Source organism: Trachurus trachurus (genome assembly GCF_905171665.1).
Source record: "Trachurus trachurus genome assembly, chromosome: 13".
Classification (NCBI taxonomy): domain Eukaryota; kingdom Metazoa; phylum Chordata; class Actinopteri; order Carangiformes; family Carangidae; genus Trachurus; species Trachurus trachurus.
Genome location: NC_139892.1, coordinates 40,282,928 through 40,304,775, shown reverse-complemented (window position 1 = coordinate 40,304,775; position 21,848 = coordinate 40,282,928). Strand labels below are relative to the sequence as shown.

General features: G+C 46.2%; 2 protein-coding genes across 2 annotated transcripts in view; one reads left to right on the top strand and one right to left on the bottom strand.

The window, feature by feature from the left end:
• The window catches only part of LOC310996399 (uncharacterized protein), a gene marked incomplete at its 3' end in the record, with an annotated part of 135,227 nt that overhangs the window by 34,241 nt on the left and 79,138 nt on the right, over positions 1 to 21,848 (bottom strand). The window lies entirely within an intron of this gene.
• Positions 10,753 to 17,068, top strand: LOC310995937 (LYR motif-containing protein 9-like). The gene is made up of 4 exons (XM_083985152.1): positions 10,753 to 10,851; positions 12,860 to 12,994; positions 16,810 to 16,902; positions 16,990 to 17,068. Exons 2-4 carry the CDS (start codon positions 12,869 to 12,871, stop codon positions 17,005 to 17,007), a joined length of 237 nt encoding a protein of 78 aa, XP_083841278.1. The 5' UTR covers positions 10,753 to 10,851; positions 12,860 to 12,868; the 3' UTR covers positions 17,008 to 17,068.

Sequence of the window (21,848 nt, the reverse complement as noted above, 5' to 3'; positions counted from 1 at the left end):
GGACTCACAGAAGGATCCAGGTCCAGGTCCAGGTCCAGGTCCAGGTCCAGGTCCAGGTCCAGGTCCAGGTCCAGGTCCAGCAGACTGTGTCTTGTGCTGCTGCTTTGGCCTTGAACACAACACACACAGAGCTTTGAGTGTGAATAATGATGGAGCAGTGATCTGAGTCATGGACAGTTAGAGATGCTCATCTGACCTTTGACCTGTGGTCTGGCTCTTGGTTTTAGAGGGAGGGGCTCCCTCCTCTCTGTCCTCACACTGATCCATGCTGCTGAGCTCACATCCACATCAGCTCACACACACTTTGTAGCTTCACCTGCAGAGGAAACACACATCATTCATCTGCACAGCAGCTCACATGTCCATCATGTCTCCAGCTGCTCCTCCACTGATTGGCTCTGCTCCTCTGCTTCATATCAGTGTCAGTTGAATGCAGTCACACAGCAGTGAGGAAGAGGAAGCTGCCATCAGCTGCTGTACTTCTACTATCAGTCCACTAGATGGCGTCATGAAGCTGCAGCCCAGCAACATGATCCATGGACCACTGTTTCCATCCACTGACACACACAAGGACTGAGATCCACTGAGTTGATGTGACACAGTCTCTGTGTGGACAGCGTCCCTGTAGAAAACCACTGGATCAAACAAGCTACAGCTGATTATTACACACACAACAACTGGGCCAAGACTTATTTCACCTCACAGCTCCACTATCACAACAACGAACATCAGAAGTTCTTTTTTTTAACCCTTTCTCTTTTTTTAATGGCAGCAAATAGTAACATTCATTGTCCTCTGGGCAGCAGAAACATAACATTATCACACAAATTTATGTTTCATCTTTTTATTCAACTTCAGACCAACCTATTAATACTAATTTCACACTTTTTTTGGTAATTCATACCTAATTTTTATTAAATAATACCTATTTTTTGAGTTTCACAAAACAGAAAATCTGAATAATTTCAAATATAGTAAAGATCAAAGGGAAATGAATTGATGGATTAACAGACACTGGTATATGAAAAAATTCCATCAGGATTTATTTTTTTACTGGCAGCAAATAGTAACATCCATTGTCCTCTGGGGTCAAAATGACCCCAACTGGGTGATGTGGGTTAGGGATGTCCCGATCCGATATTGATATCGGATTTATGTCCGATATCAGCCAAAAAAACGATCGGATTATATCGGACTGCATCTAAAATCTCCGATATAAACGCTCCGATAAAAGCAGTCCATTATTCCGCTCCAGCACTTCTGTCCCATATGAATAGGTGACTCTCGTTCACACAGTAGGTGGCGGTACTGCACCTTAATGTTGGTGCGCCGCCCGCCAGAGAAGAAGAGCGCCCGGCTGCAGCATGTGTAGCTGGGTCAATGTTTACTTTGTTTTATTCATCTGATCATTCATTATAGTCATTATTTCTTTATTTTTATCATTCATTATGGTGAACATTCTCAAAACCTGCTCGATGCTAACACTATCTAAAACAAGTTAGAATTTCCTGCTTTGTTTTATATCACTTCTATTTCTAAGTTCCATCTTCACCTGTAGCAAGGGGGAGCGATATTGGGGTAACACACTAAGGGGGACGTGGGCGACGTCGGACCAAACTCCCGGCAAAACTCTGGCTGCTCTTGTTGTGGTAAGACGTGTTGTGAAGCTCTCACGTTGCTCTGTAAAATATGCACTTAAACTGTCATGTAATGCGGTTGAAACTGTGCGCTAAAGTAACGACAGCTTTTATTAATGTGTTGCCGTGTTTTTAATTGTGTTTTACGGTGAAAAAGCGGCTGTAGTTTGGGTTTAACGTGACGTCTGCCGTGTGTGTGTTTTGTGGCCTGTCGTAGGAGGCAGACTGTTTCTACCTGCAGCTGTGTGTTTCCTGACTCTGCCCCTGTGCTGCCTTTGCAGGTGCCTTTTGTCTGAAAAATGCTTTGAAATGTGATTTCTGAGATGTGTTTGTGGTAAATATATGAGAGTTGAGTCTGGTCAGAGCTGTAAAAACGTCACTAGAGCACACATTATTTCACTTTTTATTATTGTCCTTGTGTGGAGGAAAAGTATGGAATATTTTTATTTGATCATTTCATGGTGATTTTTATTCTGTTTTTCTAATAATTATTATTTAGGTACAAGTGGGCAATAGACATTAATTTCATGTGATTATTTTCGTTTCCATTCTGGAATCTTTTCTCTAAAATTATTATTACTATTTATTTATTCATTTATTTTTTATTGTGACATACAATACAGTAAAGAGCAGCAAAAGAGGAACAAACTGTGGCTGCTCTTGTTGTGGAGGCAGACTGTTTCTACCTGCAGCTGTGTGTTTCCTGACTCTGCCCCTGTGCTGCCTTTGCAGAATAAATGAACCAACTCAGATCCATGGTGTTGTCATCCTTCAGCCTATAAGCAACCATTTCACAACTGCTACACATCAAAGTCCTCTCTGTACACATGCAGAGATCACATGATCACAACAACAACAGCGTGTGTGCGACACACACACACACACACACACACACACACACACAGACACGGGTGCATGGACAGGTCGCGCTTGCCCGCTAATAAAGGGTAAATGCGCTGTATTGCTCTAAATGTACAGTTCAAATTAACTACCGACGGGGTCGGTGGTCAGATTCTTCTGGGGGAAGACCAGCTGGTCCACACGTTGTGCCCATAGACTGTACGGTGCATTCACACCGGGCGCGAGTAACAGTGCTATAGATGGTAACAGTGCTAAAGCCAGAATTAAATTAACAATGCTAATTTCTGTTAGCCCGTCTATGGCGTTTTACATTATACGTTAGCATTAAGCTAGCGGACTTTATGCTTTGTGACACTGGCTGTGTGTTTTGAACGTTGTTTCAAACTATGTGGGTTTGATTAAACATCTTTGATGCTTAAATATTGCTGCTTAATATATTGCTTTACTCCTCTTTTTATTTTATGCCATTTTTACTGTAGGGCAGGCTTCTTCAATTTGGACAAATAAAACCTTGAAGCAAGAAGATTTTGCCTTTTGTTTGACATTGATGTACATACAGTAATTCAATAACAGTTGTAAATAAGGTTTATTTTTTAATATTTTACAGTTCAAAAGTAAGCTCACTACTGTCTGTCCCATAGAAGAACATGACAGCAGCAGCCTGTCAGTCAGCAACAGGAGGATCTCCTTTGTATTAGAATTTGAAAAATATAAATAATCGTTTTTTTCACCACCCCTAATATCAGATCAATATCGATATCGGGCCGATATTGAAGGCTGCAATATCGGTATCGTATCGGAAGTGAAAAAGTCGTATCGGGACATCCCTAATGTGGGTTAGGGTTAAAAAGCACAAAACACAACATTATCACACATATTTGTGTTATAAAACATATCAACATTCATTTCCAAAACATTTAACATTTAACAGCAGAAAACTAACGTTTCATCATCATCTATACCCAGCTGCCCCTCACCCAGCTGCCCCTCATCCAGCTGCCCCTCACCTAGCTGCCCCTCACCCAGCTGCCCCTCACCCAGCTGCCCCTCACCCAGCTGCCCCTCACCCAGCTGCCCCTCACCTAGCTGCCCCTCATCCAGCTGCCCCTCACCCTGCTGCCCCTCTCACCTAGCTGCCCCTCATCCAGCTGCCCCTCACCCAGCTGCCCCTCACCCAGCTGCCCCTCACCCAGCTGCCCCTCACCTAGCTGCCCCTCACCTAGCTGCCCCTCACCTAGCTGCCCCTCACCTAGCTGCCCCTCACCCAGCTGCCCCTCACCTAGCTGCCCCTCACCCAGCTGCCCCTCATCCAGCTGCCCCTCACCCAGCTGCCCCTCACCTAGCTGCCCCTCGCCCAGCTGCCCCTCGCCCAGCTGCCCCTCACCTAGCTGCCCCTCACCCAGCTGCCCCTCACCCAGCTGCCCCTCATCCAGCTGCCCCTCACCCAGCTGCCCCTCATCCAGTTGCCCCTCACCCAGCTGCCCCTCACCCTGCTGCCCCTCATCCAGCTGCCCCTCACCCTGCTGCCCCTCACCCAGCTGCCCCTCACCCTGCTGCCCCTCATCCAGCTGCCCCTCACCCAGCTGCCCCTCATCCAGTTGCCCCTCACCCAGCTGCCCCTCACCCAGCTGCCCCTCATCCAGCTGCCCCTCACCCTGCTGCCCCTCACCCAGCTGCCCCTCACCTAGCTGCCCCTCACCCAGCTGCCCCTCATCCAGCTGCCCCTCACCTAGTTGCCCCTCACTCAGCTGCCCCTCACCTAGCTGCCCCTCACCTAGCTGCCCCTCATCCAGCTGCCCCTCACCCAGCTGCCCCTCATCCAGCTGCCCCTCACCCAGCTGCCCCTCACTCAGCTGCCCCTCACCTAGCTGCCCCTCACCCTGCTGCCCCTCACCTAGCTGCCCCTCTCACCTAGCTGCCCCTCACTCAGCTGCCCCTCATCCAGCTGCCCCTCACTCAGCTGCCCCTCACCTAGCTGCCCCTCACCCAGCTGCCCCTCACCCAGCTGCCCCTCATCCAGCTGCCCCTCACTCAGCTGCCCCTCACCTAGCTGCCCCTCATCTAGCTGCCCCTCACTCAGCTGCCCCTCACCCAGCTGCCCCTCATCCAGCTGCCCCTCACCCAGCTGCCCCTCATCTAGCTGCCCCTCATCCAGCTGCCCCTCACCCAGCTGCCCCTCATCCAGCTGCCCCTCACCTAGCTGCCCCTCATCTAGCTGCCCCTCATCCAGCTGCCCCTCACCCAGCTGCCCCTCATCCAGCTGCCCCTCACCTAGCTGCCCCTCATCCAGCTGCCCCTCACCTAGCTGCCCCTCATCTAGCTGCCCCTCATCCAGCTGCCCCTCACCCAGCTGCCCCTCATCCAGCTGCCCCTCACCTAGCTGCCCCTCATCTAGCTGCCCCTCATCCAGCTGCCCCTCACCCAGCTGCCCCTCATCCAGCTGCCCCTCACCTAGCTGCCCCTCACCCAGCTGCCCCTCACCTAGCTGCCCCTCACCTAGCTGCCCCTCATCCAGCTGCCCCTCACCTAGCTGCCCCTCATCTAGCTGCCCCTCATCCAGCTGCCCCTCACCCAGCTGCCCCTCATCCAGCTGCCCCTCACCTAGCTGCCCCTCACCCAGCTGCCCCTCACCTAGCTGCCCCTCACCCAGCTGCCCCTCATCCAGCTGCCCCTCACCCAGCTGCCCCTCACCCAGCTGCCCCTCACCTAGCTGCCCCTCACCCTGCTGCCCCTCACCCTGCTGCCCCTCATCCAGCTGCCCCTCACCCAGCTGCCCCTCACCCAGCTGCCCCTCACCTAGCTGCCCCTCACCCTGCTGCCCCTCACCCTGCTGCCCCTCATCCAGCTGCCCCTCACCTAGCTGCCCCTCACCCTGCTGCCCCTCACCCTGCTGCCCCTCATCCAGCTGCCCCTCATCTAGCTGCCCCTCATCCAGCTGCCCCTCACCCAGCTGCCCCTCATCCAGCTGCCCCTCACCCAGCTGCCCCTCACCCAGCTGCCCCTCACCTAGCTGCCCCTCACCCAGCTGCCCCTCATCCAGCTGCCCCTCACCTAGCTGCCCCTCACCCAGCTGCCCCTCACCCAGCTGCCCCTCATCCAGCTGCCCCTCACCCAGCTGCCCCTCACCCAGCTGCCCCTCACCTAGCTGCCCCTCACCCAGCTGCCCCTCACCTAGCTGCCCCTCACCCAGCTGCCCCTCATCCAGCTGCCCCTCACCTAGTTGCCCCTCACTCAGCTGCCCCTCACCTAGCTGCCCCTCACCTAGCTGCCCCTCATCCAGCTGCCCCTCACCCAGCTGCCCCTCATCCAGCTGCCCCTCACCCAGCTGCCCCTCACTCAGCTGCCCCTCACCTAGCTGCCCCTCACCCTGCTGCCCCTCACCTAGCTGCCACTCTCACCTAGCTGCCCCTCACTCAGCTGCCCCTCATCCAGCTGCCCCTCACTCAGCTGCCCCTCACTCAGCTGCCCCTCATCCAGCTGCCCCTCATCCAGCTGCCCCTCACTCAGCTGCCCCTCACCTAGCTGCCCCTCATCTAGCTGCCCCTCACTCAGCTGCCCCTCACCTAGCTGCCCCTCATCCAGCTGCCCCTCACCCAGCTGCCCCTCATCTAGCTGCCCCTCATCCAGCTGCCCCTCACCCAGCTGCCCCTCATCCAGCTGCCCCTCACCTAGCTGCCCCTCATCTAGCTGCCCCTCATCCAGCTGCCCCTCACCCAGCTGCCCCTCATCCAGCTGCCCCTCACCTAGCTGCCCCTCACCTAGCTGCCCCTCATCCAGCTGCCCCTCACCTAGCTGCCCCTCACTCAGCTGCCCCTCACCCAGCTGCCCCTCATCCAGCTGCCCCTCACCCAGCTGCCCCTCATCCAGCTGCCCCTCACCCAGCTGCCCCTCATCCAGCTGCCCCTCACCTAGCTGCCCCTCACCCAGCTGCCCCTCATCCAGCTGCCCCTCACTCAGCTGCCCCTCACCCAGCTGCCCCTCACTCAGCTGCCCCTCACCTAGCTGCCCCTCACTCAGCTGCCCCTCACCCAGCTGCCCCTCACCTAGCTGCCCCTCATCTAGCTGCCCCTCACTCAGCTGCCCCTCATCTAGCTGCCCCTCACTCAGCTGCCCCTCACCTAGCTGCCCCTCACCTAGCTGCCCCTCACCTAGCTGCCCCTCACCCAGCTGCCCCTCATCTAGCTGCCCCTCACTCAGCTGCCCCTCACCCAGCTGCCCCTCACCTAGCTGCCCCTCATCTAGCTGCCCCTCACTCAGCTGCCCCTCACTCAGCTGCCCCTCATCTAGCTGCCCCTCACTCAGCTGCCCCTCATCTAGCTGCCCCTCACTCAGCTGCCCCTCACCTAGCTGCCCCTCACCCAGCTGCCCCTCACCTAGCTGCCCCTCATCTAGCTGCCCCTCATCTAGCTGCCCCTCACTCAGCTGCCCCTCACCTAGCTGCCCCTCACCCAGCTGCCCCTCATCTAGCTGCCCCTCACTCAGCTGCCCCTCATCTAGCTGCCCCTCACCTAGCTGCCCCTCACCTAGCTGCCCCTCACCTAGCTGCCCCTCACTCAGCTGCCCCTCACCCAGCTGCCCCTCACTCAGCTGCCCCTCACCCAGCTGCCCCTCATCCAGCTGCCCCTCACTCAGCTGCCCCTCACCCAGCTGCCCCTCACCCAGCTGCCCCTCACCCAGCTGCCCCTCACCTAGCTGCCCCTCACCCAGCTGCCCCTCACCCAGCTGCCCCTCACTCAGCTGCCCCTCACCCAGCTGCCCCTCACCCAGCTGCCCCTCATCCAGCTGCCCCTCACTCAGCTGCCCCTCACTCAGCTGCCCCTCACTCAGCTGCCCCTCACTCAGCTGCCCCTCACCTAGCTGCCCCTCACCCAGCTGCCCCTCACTCAGCTGCCCCTCACCTAGCTGCCCCTCACCTAGCTGCCCCTCACTCAGCTGCCCCTCACCCAGCTGCCCCTCACCTAGCTGCCCCTCACCCAGCTGCCCCTCACCCAGCTGCCCCTCACTCAGCTGCCCCTCACCCAGCTGCCCCTCATCTAGCTGCCCCTCACCCAGCTGCCCCTCACCCAGCTGCCCCTCACCCAGCTGCCCCTCACCCAGCTGCCCCTCACTCAGCTGCCCCTCACCCAGCTGCCCCTCACCTAGCTGCCCCTCACTCAGCTGCCCCTCACCCAGCTGCCCCTCACCTAGCTGCCCCTCACCCAGCTGCCCCTCACCCTCATCTAGCTGCCCCTCACCCAGCTGCCCCTCACCCAGCTGCCCCTCACCCAGCTGCCCCTCACTCAGCTGCCCCTCACCCAGCTGCCCCTCACCTAGCTGCCCCTCACTCAGCTGCCCCTCACCCAGCTGCCCCTCACCTAGCTGCCCCTCACCCAGCTGCCCCTCACCCTGCTGCCCCTCACCTAGCTGCCCCTCACCCAGCTGCCCCTCACCTAGCTGCCCCTCACTCAGCTGCCCCTCACCCAGCTGCCCCTCACCTAGCTGCCCCTCACCCAGCTGCCCCTCACTCAGCTGCCCCTCACCTAGCTGCCCCTCACCTAGCTGCCCCTCACCTAGCTGCCCCTCACCCAGCTGCCCCTCACCCAGCTGCCCCTCACCCAGCTGCCCCTCACCCAGCTGCCCCTCACCCAGCTGCCCCTCACTCAGCTGCCCCTCACCTAGCTGCCCCTCACCTAGCTGCCCCTCATCCAGCTGCCCCTCACCCAGCTGCCCCTCACCTAGCTGCCCCTCACCCAGCTGCCCCTCACCTAGCTGCCCCTCACTCAGCTGCCCCTCACCCAGCTGCCCCTCACCCAGCTGCCCCTCACCCAGCTGCCCCTCACCTAGCTGCCCCTCACCCAGCTGCCCCTCACTCAGCTGCCCCTCACCCAGCTGCCCCTCACTCAGCTGCCCCTCACCTAGCTGCCCCTCACCCAGCTGCCCCTTGCCCAGATCCTGGTCCACCACTCTAAAGGGTTATTCTGCATTATACAACAAGTAGTTCCGACCAAGCAATCTGATTGGTCAATAAGACATTTAGAACGTGCTCAAATCAGCATTACAGCACGGCTGACTCATCACTGAACATATTACTTCGCCATGTCATGTTGTTTATACATCTCCATGGCAACATGGATTTTTCCCTTTTTCCCCCTTTTATTTTCAGAAACGTCATTTATTACTCGTGAAAATAAATCACAAACTACACTGACCTCCTGTAGGTTGTTCCTGTCAGCTGCCAAAGTCACATTTATAGAACAATTATTTTATTTTTTGTTAATATATTGTAAACCTCCCCGTTACAGCCGAGAGGATTGTCTCCCTCCCATGTGTGTAACGTTACAAAGTCGGAGAGTTGTGATCGCGGTGAATATGTTTTTTAAAATATGGCCTGGAGCTGAATATTTCATTGGATAAAACGGAGGTGATTACCTGTATGTTTCTCTCTCTCCCTCTCTCTCGCTTGCGCCGTTTGGGCTTTTAAATAGTCTGGAGTAATCGTTTGGCTTTCTCTATCAGCTGTGTCGGCGACACGGCGCTATAACTTCATTTACATGCAGAGTTTGCGGTTGTAGAAGCTACATCTGTGAAAGGAAAAAAACGGCATCTTTGTTATAACTTGGGCGAGTTTGTGCAGTGTTGATTTAGTTCGGGAAAGTCCGAGACCGCGTTAAAACATGAACGTCAGCTCAGAGTTCACTCATCTGGGACTAGAAAATAATTTCTGTTGCTAGGTCGTTACTAAGGTTCGGACTATTTGCTGTAGAGGTGAACTAGGTTCCATTACACATAGGAGTCTACTGACGTGACTGACTGTGTTTCAGTTATTAGTCAGACCCCATTTATTTCCATGGAAACAGGAAGCACACTCGCAAAAAACTTTAAATTTTGAGAGCAAAATGTCCATCAACATGAATATGTATTTAATTATACGCTCTATTTTGTTGGTAATTGTTGTATAATCGCAATATTACCCTCGAGGGTGTGCTTAAACGTAATTTGAGCACTTCGGTGATGCTTGCGGACCTCGGCGCAAGCGCCTCGGTCCTGACCGCATCACCGTCGTGCTCAAATGACGTTAAAGCACACCCTCTCGGGTAATATTGCTTAATTCTGCCCTCGCCAGACTGATTTCAAAACAGGTGAAATGGGCCAAAAAGTCAACGCACACATCTGCACACAACACACTATCACTACCTGCATCTGAGGACACATGCAGACTGATTCTGAATGAAGACTGATGAATGTTGATTTGTCTTATAACACAAATATGTGTGATAATGTTGTGTTTTGTGCTTTTTAGCATTCAAACCAGTTGGGGTCATTTTCTGTTTTGTGAATGGGTATGATTTCATATAAATGAGGTGTGAAATTAATAGGTTGGCCTGAAGTTGAATAAAAAGATGAAACACAACTTGTGTGATAATGGTATATTTTGTCCTCTGGGGACAAAGAGTGTTACTAAATTCAATAAAACACCCATAATTCCGCAACCTGTTTGATGAAAAACAAGCAAATTATGAAGGAAATAACTTTGGTTTGGGGTGAAAATGAGCCCAGGACAACATGAGGACTAATGACAGACACTGAGTCCACATCAGTCCTGTAGTAAATCTACAGACAGACCACTCTACTCACCACAGACAAAGTCCCAGCTGATCCACACAACATGGAGGACACGGTTCTACCCACAACATCCACACAACATGGAGGACACGGTTCTACCCACAACATCCACACAACATGGAGGACACGGTTCTACCCACAACATCCACACAACATGGAGGACACGGTTCTGTTGGTCCAGACTTTACAGCTGCAGCTCTGACTCAGCTACAGTAACATTATAATAACACAACAACAACACAACAACAAGTTGAAGGGCAGAGAACTCAGGTAACGACAGGTGTTAAGGAGGAAAACATTCAGACTGTTCACCTTACCTTCACACGGGGAAACAAACTGCCACACAACCGCTGAGTCAAAGTGAAAGTAAAGTTTAAACAGGAAGTGGGGGAGGGGAGGTGACTTCTTTATCTGAGTAGAGAGACTGGTGTTTTTACTGCTGTTTATTTCTACTACTGAACCATAAAGAGTTAAAACATTAATGATAATATCGATCTCCAGTCCGCCGCTTGTCAGTGACTCTGTGTCTGAACTCATCTCCAGTTTCCTCCAGGACGCTGCAGGACTCCATGAAGCGACACGAGGGGGCGACACCGCTCCGTGTGGTGCAAACATGACACCAGACAAACAGATGACGACACATCCGACTCAACACATCCATGATCCGACTACGGTTTGTTATGGAAAGTCTCCGGAGGAGGAGAAGACGTCTGAGAGACACTGATGGAGACAACAGAGTTTAAACTGAAATGTAAGTTCATTAAAAATAAAAATAAAACCTTCTTTTATTGCTCTTAGCGGTGAGCTCAAACAATACACAACCTCCATCAGATTTTTAAGCAACCAGAAAGCAATAAGACTGTCAATATATGTGAAAACTAAATTCCCCCTGGCGTATTATAATATAGAAGTGCTTTATATATTGCATATTATTTTGAAAAAATGTTTTGTAATGTGAAACAAAGTTTTGAATAAAAAAAAATGATGTGAGTATTTAAAATAAGTAGGCTATTCAAGTACATAGGATATTTCATAAAGTAGAGTGCCTATCTAACGTGTGCAGGGATGTTCTGGGTATTTAAAATAAATCAAATACATTCAAGTACATAGGATTTCACATAAAGTGCTCATTGTTCAGTGTAAATAATATGTAGGAGAGGAGAAGGGACCTGAGTGGAGCTCCACAGGGATGGAGCTACCCACCAAGGTGACCTAATGCAGTTCCAGTTTGATGCTGGCACTGCGTTGTCAGGTTGAGAATGCCCAGTAGGGACGAGGCCAGAGGTGGGTAGAGCAGCCAAAAACTCTACTCAAGTAAGAGTAGAGTTACTTTAGAATAATGTTACTCAAGTAAAAGTAAAAAGTAGCCATTCAAACATTTACTTGAGAAAGAGTAGAAAGTACTTACTCAAGTACTGAGTAACTGCTGAGTAACCTCTGATTTGTTCGTTTAATGATCAGTAAATGTAGGCCTCATCAAATACACAAAAATATAATAGCAATGAAAAAATCCAGTTATTGCCAAAGAACAACATTTAACAACTAAAACAAAAGCCTAAATGACTTTCTTTTTTTCCCTTTTTTTTTTTTTTTTTACAAAGTAACATAAATGAAGACAAATTCAGCCACAATAACTTACATAGGCCTATCTCTGAAAGATCTATGAACTGTCCATAAGCTCTTTGTGTGCGGTCATGTGACTGCCTGGCTCTGTCTGATTGGTTACACGGAGGCAAACGTCGCGAGTGGCTACATCTGATTGGTGAAACGCAGTCATGTGACAGAGGCTCGGAAGTATCTCCATTAAAACATAAACAAACAATTTGCACGTTGGATCGATGCGAAAAAGTAGCGAGTAGCGACCGGAATGAAGCTCAATGTAACGGAGTAAAAGTACCGCTTCTTCTGAAGAAATATACTCAAGTAAAAGTAACAAGTATGCTGCATTGAAACTACTCTTAGAAGTACAATTTATCCAAAAAGTTACTCAAGTAAATGTAACAGAGTAAATGTAGCGTGTTACTACCACCTCTGGACGAGGCTGCCCACCAGGGTCTCATCCCTACTGGTACCTACTGGTCTCCTATGTACAGGGCTCCCCGGCTGCTGACTCACAATCCAGTTTCTGACCTTACGAGTAAAACAGAGGTAGTCACACTGCAAAAACTCAAACATTTTACCAAGAATATTTCTCTTATTTCTAGTCTAAATGTCATTTCTAGTCAAAACTAATCTCATTATACTTAAAAAGCAGCTTGTTTTAGACACTTTTTACTTCTTTCAAGCAGATTTTCACTTGAAATAAGTAGAAAAATCTGATAGTGGAGCAAGTTTTTCTTCCTTATTACAAGCACAAAAAACTTGCTTTCACTGGCAGATTTTTCTACTTATTTCAAGTGAATATTAGTTTGAAACAAGTGAAAATGATCTAAAAACAAGTTAATGTTTAGGTGATGAGTCTTATTTTAAATGGAAAGAGATTAGTTTTGACTAGAAATGAGACATTTGGACAAGAAAAAGGACAAACATTCTCAGAAAGATTTAGAGTTTTTGCAGTGCAGTGGTGTTTTTGAGGTGCTCTGGAAGTCTGTTCCATTCACTGATGGTTTTGCTGGTGTGTTAAAGTGTTGTTAGTGTGTTAGCTAACAGTAGCTGTATAGACCTGAGCAGGTGTTACATCTCTGAGAGCTTCTTCCTCTTCTTCCTGACTGTGACTGTGAAGCTGCTGAAGCTCAGAGCTGCTGTCTGTGACTCCACAGGAGGAGGGGATGCCACCTTTAGCTGGAGCAGAGCTGGTCCACACCCCGCTGCAGCTCTATCCATATCTCCTGAGGTGCTGCAGGCTGCTGCCCAACACGGCCATGCAGCAACACTATCCACACGCCGTACGACAGGTGAGCTGCTCAGGTACACACACACACACACACACACACACACACACACACACACACACACACACACACACACACACACACACACACACACACACACACACACACACACACACCTCTGCTGACGGGCCAGGTGTAACGCTGCAGACGGATGCTCTACTCTCTCTAGTGACGGTTTCTTTTCTTTTTTTTTTATACTTTATTGCAGAATTCAAGTTCATATTCCAGCACATATCTTATCAGTCACTGGCACGTTCCTGCAACATTTATGACATTTTTTAAAACATTGTGTGTGTGTGTGAAAAACATCAAAGAAAAAAGTGAAAAATAGATGGATTCAAAAAAAAAAAAAAAAAGAATAAAAAATAAATGTATATAATTTTAAGGGGAATATTAATAATAAAGGGGGGGGGGGGGGGGGGGGGCAAAGACAGTTGGGGGGAAAAAAAAAAGGGCATAAGATAGAAACAAAAATTGCAATATATACATACATAGATTTGTTCTCTTCAGAAATCTAATAAACCTTTCTTCAGAGCTGAAAACATCCGTTTATTTATTTATATAATCAAACCACTTATTCCATCTCTTCAGACATTCTGGTTCTGGTTTTCTGACTCTGTATGTAATTTTTTCCATTTCCAGAATACTGTTTACAGTTCATTTCCAGTTGTTAAAAGAAGGTGAGATAGATTTTTGCCAATTTCTTGTGATTTGTTTCAAAGCTGTTATTCTAAGTATTCTGTATAAATATTCGGCTGGTGTTATTCCTAAAACTATACATTTCGGTTCCAGTGTTTTTTTAAACTGGAAAATTGAAAAGAAAGATTCCATAATTTTTTTCCAAAAAGGTTTTAGTGATGGACAAAATAGAAAATATGTGAGTGGTTCGCATGGTGCTCCCCACAATTTCGCCAACAGTCTGAGGTAATGGATGTTGTGAATTTAGACTGTATGTTTGGAGTAATGAAAAAACGTGTGTTTACCTTCCATGAGAATTCCCTCCAATATCCAGAACTTGTTGTTTTGTGTATTGTGCTATAAGCATTTTTCCAATCGTCGTCTTCTATTTGTACTTGATTGATCTTGATTCCACTTTGTCCTAATTAGGTCTTGTGTTTCTTCACTGTCTCCTAGTATTTGATATATTTTTGAGAGCGTATTCTTGATAACTAAATTATAATTTTTTATCATAAAAGTTATTAATTGATGTTGTTCGTGGTGACCCCCACACACACACACACACACACACACCTCTGCTGACGGATGCTGGACTCTCTCTAGTGACGGTTTCTGAGCTGAGGATGCAGAGAGAAGCTGGATGGAGCTGCAGACTGGTTAGATGGACAGTCTGATGGTGTCACATGTTTATTGGTCGTGTTTAGTGTTGAGTTTAGATGTGATGATCCTGAATTGATTGATTGATTTGATCCTGATCAGATGTTGTTAGTGTTCAGTGAGTTTGTCGTTTGTTTTCCTGTTTGTTCTTTGTGTTTTTATTTCATTTCTCCACGTCGGGGCACCAGAGAATAAATATGTGGGGCTCCGGTGGGAGGGAGGAGTCACTACTGTCACTGTCATTTCATCTTCAACATCACGTGGAGGAAAACATTAAAGGACAATTCCGGGCAAATTCACCTCTGGGCTGTATGTTCCTAACATTTTAGGTCTAACAGAAGGAATCTGAAGGTTTTCAGTTTAAAGGGATAGTTCAACATTTTGGCAAATTGGCCCATTGCCATAATCGCTATAGTCATAGCAGTAGGTTCATTACCTTTAATTGTAGGTGTAAGCTATTTTCAGTACGGCGGAGCGCAGCAGCTGGCTGCTCAGAGCTACGCTATGGAGGCTAAGGGAATTTCTTGGTTTCCCTCATTAAACTCATCAAATTCAACATCCCAAAACTCCACAGCGCTTTTGTAGACAAGTTGTGACCTGCACAACCACCACGCTATGAGATAATGACGGAACGATACGAAACGGAGCCGTTTTCGAGGTAAATACAGGGTAAATACGGATTCTGCTTGCTGAAAAACTGTCCCTGAACGCAACGCGCATCAGCGGTTTTGTATGAATTTACCTCGAAAACGGCTCCGTTTCGTATCGTCCCGTCATTATCTCATAGCGTGGTGGTTGTGCAGGTCACAACTTGTCTACAAAAGCGCTGTGGAGTTTTGGGATTTTGTATTTGATGAGTTTAATGAGGGAAACCAAGAAATTCCCTTAGCCTCCATAGCGTAGCTCTGAGCAGCCAGCTGCTGCACTCTGCTGTACTGAAAATAGCTTACACCTACAATTAAAGGTAATGAACCTACTGCTATGACTATAGCAATTATGGCAATGGGCCAATTTGCCAAAATGTTGAACTATCCCTTTAATGTCTCCTGTTTTGCGGTAGTTGTGTCTGTCCCCGCGTCGCCACGGCAACGATGAATGGGAGCGGATTGAAGTTCTGCTGCTTAGGCTGTTTCCATCCCTCAAAGCCACAGACAGCGTCAGATGGAGACTCAAACATGCAGCCAGAAGTTTATTTACTTCAACAAGTCGACATGTTTGTAAAACTAGATCTAATTCAAAGTCTGGTGGAGTCGAGACCCAAGTTGACGCTCGGTGTGTTCAGGTGCAGTGGGAAGCTCCCGTTTGTGTCAGAAACACAGGAGTATCAACTCTGGACTTGAAGTAAATAAACTTCTGGGTTCATGTTTGAGTCTCCATCTGACGCTGTCTGTGGCTTTGAGGGATGGAAACAGCCTAAGCAGCAGAACTTCAATCCGCTCCCATTCATCGTTGCCGTGGCGATGCGGGGACAGACCATAACTACCGCAAAACAGGAGACATTAAACTGAAAACCTTCAGATTCCTTCTGTTAGACCTGAAATGTTAAGAACATACAGCCCAGAGTGAAATTGTCCTTTAAAGTAACAGTGATGATGATGATGATGATGATGATGATGATGATGATGATGATGATGATGATGATGATGTCACTACAGGTTATTATCCCTGAGGGAGGTTTGATTGACAGCCAGCAGTAGTAAACACACGTCAACAAACACAAACTGTTGCAGCTGTTTATTTATTCATTGTTTGTATTTAGTGTTGTTTACTTTAATATTTAGTTTAGATCTGATTTTCCTGAATTGATTTATTTGATTTAACTCTGATCAGATTCTGTTAGTTTATTATTTGTGTAGTTCAGGTGTTTTCCTGTTTATTATTGGTGTTTTATTTCATTTGATCACGTCACCAGAGAATAAATGTGTAGGGCTGCAGTGAGGGACCAGCATGCACCTGGGTGGGCTGATGGGTTTTGTTTTGTTTTGTTCTTTTCTTGCTCCTTTCTGGTCAAATAAACCACATTTGTAGTTAAAACTGGACTTTGCATGGTCATGATGTTTCTCTCAGCTGTCTACACCACGACCCATGGTGCAGCAGTGGCCCTTTGATTCTTTAGGGTTTAAAGTTTGATTTGAAGCTTTTCTTAGTTTCCACAAACAGCCACTACAATGACTGATCGCCTGTCTGATCTCCTCCGGTCCCTGCTGCTGCTGCTGCTGCTGCTGCTGCTGCTGCTGCTGCTGCATTCACACATTCACACACAGATCAGGAAAACCTGAGAAAATCCAGGATTAAGTCTGAAACTGAGGATTATTTTCATTATTATCAGTTATTCTCGTCCAAAACGTCCAATTCTTCCATTTAGATTTTAAAAATGAAGGAAAGAAACACAGTAGAAAAACTCAAACCAGAGAAATAATAATGATAATCATGATGATAATATTATTAATAAAGTGTCCTGATTGATGAGTTTGTTTTTCCAGGGTTACACCAGTCACTCAGATGAGGACGACCCAGAGAGGATCCAGATGATCATCCAGAGAGCGATAACAGACGCTGACTGGATTCTAGATAAAGTGAGTTTATTAATAATAATAATAATAATAATAATAATACTGTCAGACAGACCAACACACGTCAGTCTGTCCTCTCTGTGGTTGCAGTACACCAAGAAGAAGTGAGGAGAAGGAGGCAGCAGCTGCTCACATCAACTATGAAGCTCATTGTTTCTATCAGATCAATATTCATATCAGTGTAAAAACATTTCAGACTGAAATGTGATTTAGTGACGTTTGATATTTTTAAATAAAGTTGTTCTCACTGACTGTGGCTCCTTGGTCTCATTGACAGTGTGAGGACAGAGGTTATTCAACATGAGGGTTGACACTTTTATTATTAAATGGTTTTATTGGTTCTTAACAAACAGGACACAACAAGTCAGGGTAAACGTCTCTCTCAGCCTCTTCACGTTATATGTAGAGGGCAGAAAAAAGAGCCTCTCATTAGTAGGATGTCATACACACACACACCTTATTTTTTATTTTCTTCTTTCTCTTTATCTTCATTTATTTCAGTTACATCCTGAGTCAGACTCCCATACAGGTCATTTTGTTGTCATTCCACTTTGTGACCATAGGTGGCGCTGTGATACCAGGTTCAGTGAGAAACTCCTAACTCAAGCCCATCCCATTCCCATACACTAGGAGGCAGAATAAAATGGTGTTTGAGACAGTCAGACACTTTCTTACTGTTCCACAGGTATGTAAAACCTGAAAAACAACTTAAAAATTGTGTCTTTTGAGGTCACGTCAATGTATTTAGAATGGTTTGATAACTTTGGTGTATTTGTCAATGCAGCCACAGTATACTCACACTTGTTTGTGTTATTATTTATATGTATTGAAGTTCTATGCATTCATAGTTAAACTCAATCATTTGCCTGATATTAATAAATATTGTCCTATAGTTTTCTTTTCTACAGAGCTTTATAATATTGGTTCACTTATTCTGATACTTACATTTATTTTCTGCCTCTTTAGTTCTTTGTTGAATAAATTCTCTGTAGAGTGTATTTGTCTTCTGACAGGCGTTTCCTAATCCCTTCATGATCCATGGTCCATCTATAGACTTTAGTTTGCTGCTTTGTTGTTTCACTGGACACTTTTTGTTTAATAATGATGTGAATATTCTTCAAACATTCCATATACATTGTCAATATGGTTTTCATTATAAAGTGTTTCCAAGTCATTCCTAAACACATTGATGCTTTCCTCTGTCCTCACTCTGCTGTAATGTGTTTTATTTATTTGTCTTGTACTTGCTGCTGTAACAGAGTTAAGGAGTTAGTAATTCCACTAACTGTAATTCTGTTATTATGGAAGCTGCACTACACTTAGTTTATTATTATTATTTATCTGCCTGTTACAATATGAAGTCGTTCACTCCTTTATTTATTTTTTATGTATTTATTATGATCTATGAGTTAGAAGCTCTTATTTTGAAAGGCCACACTAACGAGCCCCTGCAGACTTGGCGGGTTGACCCGTTTCTAGGCAACAGTCTGCTGTGGGAGTCTCGTGGTAGGTTGACTTGTACTGAGCTCCGTTAATCTAACTTTCTATTTGAGGGTTAAAGGTGACTTTATTGATCATACATGTGAAGATCTGCTCCAGACAACAACTGCTGATGTTCTGTGATGATGCTGAGTGAGATACATGACAAGTTCATTGATACGGAAAAGCTTTTCACTCACTTTGATAGCTTCATGTTAGCTTGTGGCTAATCCTAGCAGCGTGACTGTTGAACAGGCAGAGAGTGTTGTGAAGGTTATTCTGGGCTGTGGTTCTGCTGGCTCCACTGGTTTTTGGATATAGGCTCATGCTGAACATTGTATTGATAAACTCATCAGTCATTCTGTGCTGATTGGGATGTAGCAGATCAGTGTTTAATAGCTAACGTTTAGCTTCATTGTTGCTGTGGAGCCGTGGTTCTGCTGGACTTCTTCCTGTCTCTGCCCAATCACAAATGAGAGGTTTCATCAGCAAAACTTCACACTCTTTTAACCCTCCTCTTGTCCTTCTCTGTTCCCTTCCTCCTTCCTTCCTTCTTTCTTTCCTTTCTCTCTTCCTTCTTTCCACAATCATTTTCCCTTCCTTCCTTCCTTCCTTCCTTCCTTCCTTCCTTTCTTCCTTCCTCTTTTGATCCAATTGACCCTCCATCTTTCTTTCCTTCCTTTTTCCCTCCTTCTTTTCTCCCTTCCTTCTTCCTTCCTACAACAAATCTGTTCCCTCCCTCCATCTATCTTTCTTTCCCTTTTCCCTTCCTTCGTTCCCTTTGTCCTTCCTTCCTTCCTTCCTTCCTTCCTTCCTTCCTTCCTTCCTTCCTTCCTTCCTTCCTTCCTTGACCCAGGTGGACAGCAGGAGGGTTATGAGACAAAAAACACATTGATCACATCATTTTGTCTCTGGTCTTTGGTTTAGAATAAAAAACCAGATACATCTACATGAATTTGGTTTCTGGTTTCAAAATAAAACAACAATAACAGGAATTTTTCTTTTTTTAAATAGTTTTTTCATTTCTTGATTGTGACACCAATGATGTCATATTTTCTTTTAGTGTTAAAATAAACAACAGACTTGTGTTTTTAAATGATAATAAATGATGGATGATGTGATGAGACTCAGACCTGAAACAGTGAACATTTAACACTCACCTGTTCATATTCTTCTCAATGTAACGCAGTGCCACCTAACAACCACAAGGGGTCAGGGCATGAACTTCTCTGTCCTGTAGCTTTGACAGTGTTTAAAGAAAAGTCCAGTAAATAGCTGTTAAAAGCAGGAGGTCAGCTTGTGGAAACATCAGTGTGCTTCACCATGGTCTGACTGGAGTTTTCTTCACTAACAGCTTCTCCTTCATGGATGCTGACGACCTGTGAGCTCCATGAAGGCTCATGACAGAGGCTCATCACAGCTGCTGCTGCTACATCACATGCTGTCCACCTGGATTCATCAGCCAGCACATCTTCCCATGTGTCACAGCTGATCTACAGGGATGACTGTTGCTGCCCTACGGAAGCGCTCCTCTGTGTATCAGTCAGTTTTCATATTCAAATAATGTCGTTTATTTTGTCTCCAGCTAGGCTTATATACATACAGTGTACATGGTCGAAACATATAGCTTCTCTCTTTCGTTGTGCACTGTCTGATATGTTCTTGACACTTTTCTGTACGTGATAGCTACTTACTGCTGTGTACATTCAGCACAGTCATTTGAGTTTGAGTTTAATGAAATGTGCTACATTAAGACTCTGTTTAAAATGCTTGAAAATTCAACTGTTAAGTGTTATTGCAGGATATATTGAGACTTTTATTTGTTTACATTAAAAAAAAATGTCATTATGAAAACTCAGATGTAAATTTAGCATTTTCCATAATGCAATCTTTTCTTTACATTTTATCAACCTTGACCACATGTATTGTTCATTACAGATGTGGAAGTTGTGAAAATCATTGTTAATCATTAATAAATGCATAACATAAGATTTATTAGACTTAATAAGGCATTGTTCTCGCTTTAGATCCAGTACCTGCAAAAAGCATAGTTAACTGTTAACAAGTGCATAGTTAACTGATAATAAGGGCCTAATAATGCACAATAAAAGATGTATCAGCCTTAATAAGACATTGTTCTTGCTTTAGATCCAGTACCTGCAAAAAGCATAGTTAACTGTTAACAAGTGCATAGTTAGGTGCATAATAAGGGCCTAATAATGCACAATAAAAGATTTATCAGCCTTAATAAGACATTGTTCTCGCTTTAGATCCAGTACCTGCAAAAGACCTGGATTCATCAGCCAGCACATCTTCCCATGTGTCACAGCTGATCTACAGGGATTCAGGCAGCGTTCACACAGACTCTACACAAAGGTCAGAGACAGTCACATCCACCAGCACTGATACACAACTCTGAGGATTCATCTATTAGTATTAAGTTTATTAAGTTACCAAGATGGTCGGCTACACAGCTGATGAGTTTCTAAGACTGAAATGGTCTGGGTATCATCACATAATCCATATTTGTTCTTTTTCTAAAGGAAAAAACCTGTAAATCTGCTGTTTCAAAATGAACATGGAAAAAAAAAACCTTTTGGCATCAGAATAGAAAAAACAAAAACTGTCAAAATGGTGCATCTTTGGTGTTTGACAGTTTCTTTTATTTGGCTTTTATTTAGATTTATTCACTCTTGATGTCCTCTTCCTGTCTGTGCACTGAGCTACTGTCTCTGTCAAATGAGAATGAAAATGAGACACCATGTCTAAATGAGAATACCTGTATACATTTTTTTTTTCAACTGTTTGGATTGTCTTTCTTTCTGTTAAACAAAAAACAAATTGACCAAATGATTTTGTTTCTAGTCTTTGGTTTAGAATTAAAAATCAGATACATCCATATGAATATGGTTTCTGGTTTCAAATTAAATGATGATAAAATCGATTAAAAAATAAAGAAGGAGAAGAATTTCATGTCTTGATTGTGACACCAAAAATCTCTTATTCTCTTTTGGTTTGAAAGTAAATCACAGACTGATGTTTATTAGAGAAACATTTTTCATTTAGTTAAGAAACAAAAAACAACTTGATCACATGATTTCATTTCTAGTCTTTGGTTTATAATGATGTTTTTAAATGATAATAAATGATGGATGATGTGATGAGACTCAGACCTGAAACAGTGAACATTTAACACTCACCTGTTCATATTCTTCTCAATGTAACGCAGTGCCACCTAACAACCACAAGGGGTCAGGGTATGAACATGAATGAACACTCATATGAAAGTGGTGTGTTCAGGTAGAAGGTCACATGACCAGGCTGGACTGCAGGCTCACTTCACTGTGTTTCAGAGTGGACTGGTTTCTGGCTCTAGTCTGAGCAACATGACTGGGAACACAGTCAGTCCACTGTTGAAGAACCATAACAACTGTAACCTACAGACTACATGAGTATAGTAGTTACAGGAG

Bases quoted from the DNA above. Each gene is read 5' to 3' on its own strand.
- LOC310995937 (XM_083985152.1), top strand. From the start codon at position 12,869: ATGCCACCTTTAGCTGGAGCAGAGCTGGTCCACACCCCGCTGCAGCTC. The intron at 12,995-16,809 runs GTGAGCTGCTCA...TTGTTTTTCCAG, and splicing joins ATCCACACGCCGTACGACAG to GGTTACACCAGTCACTCAGA.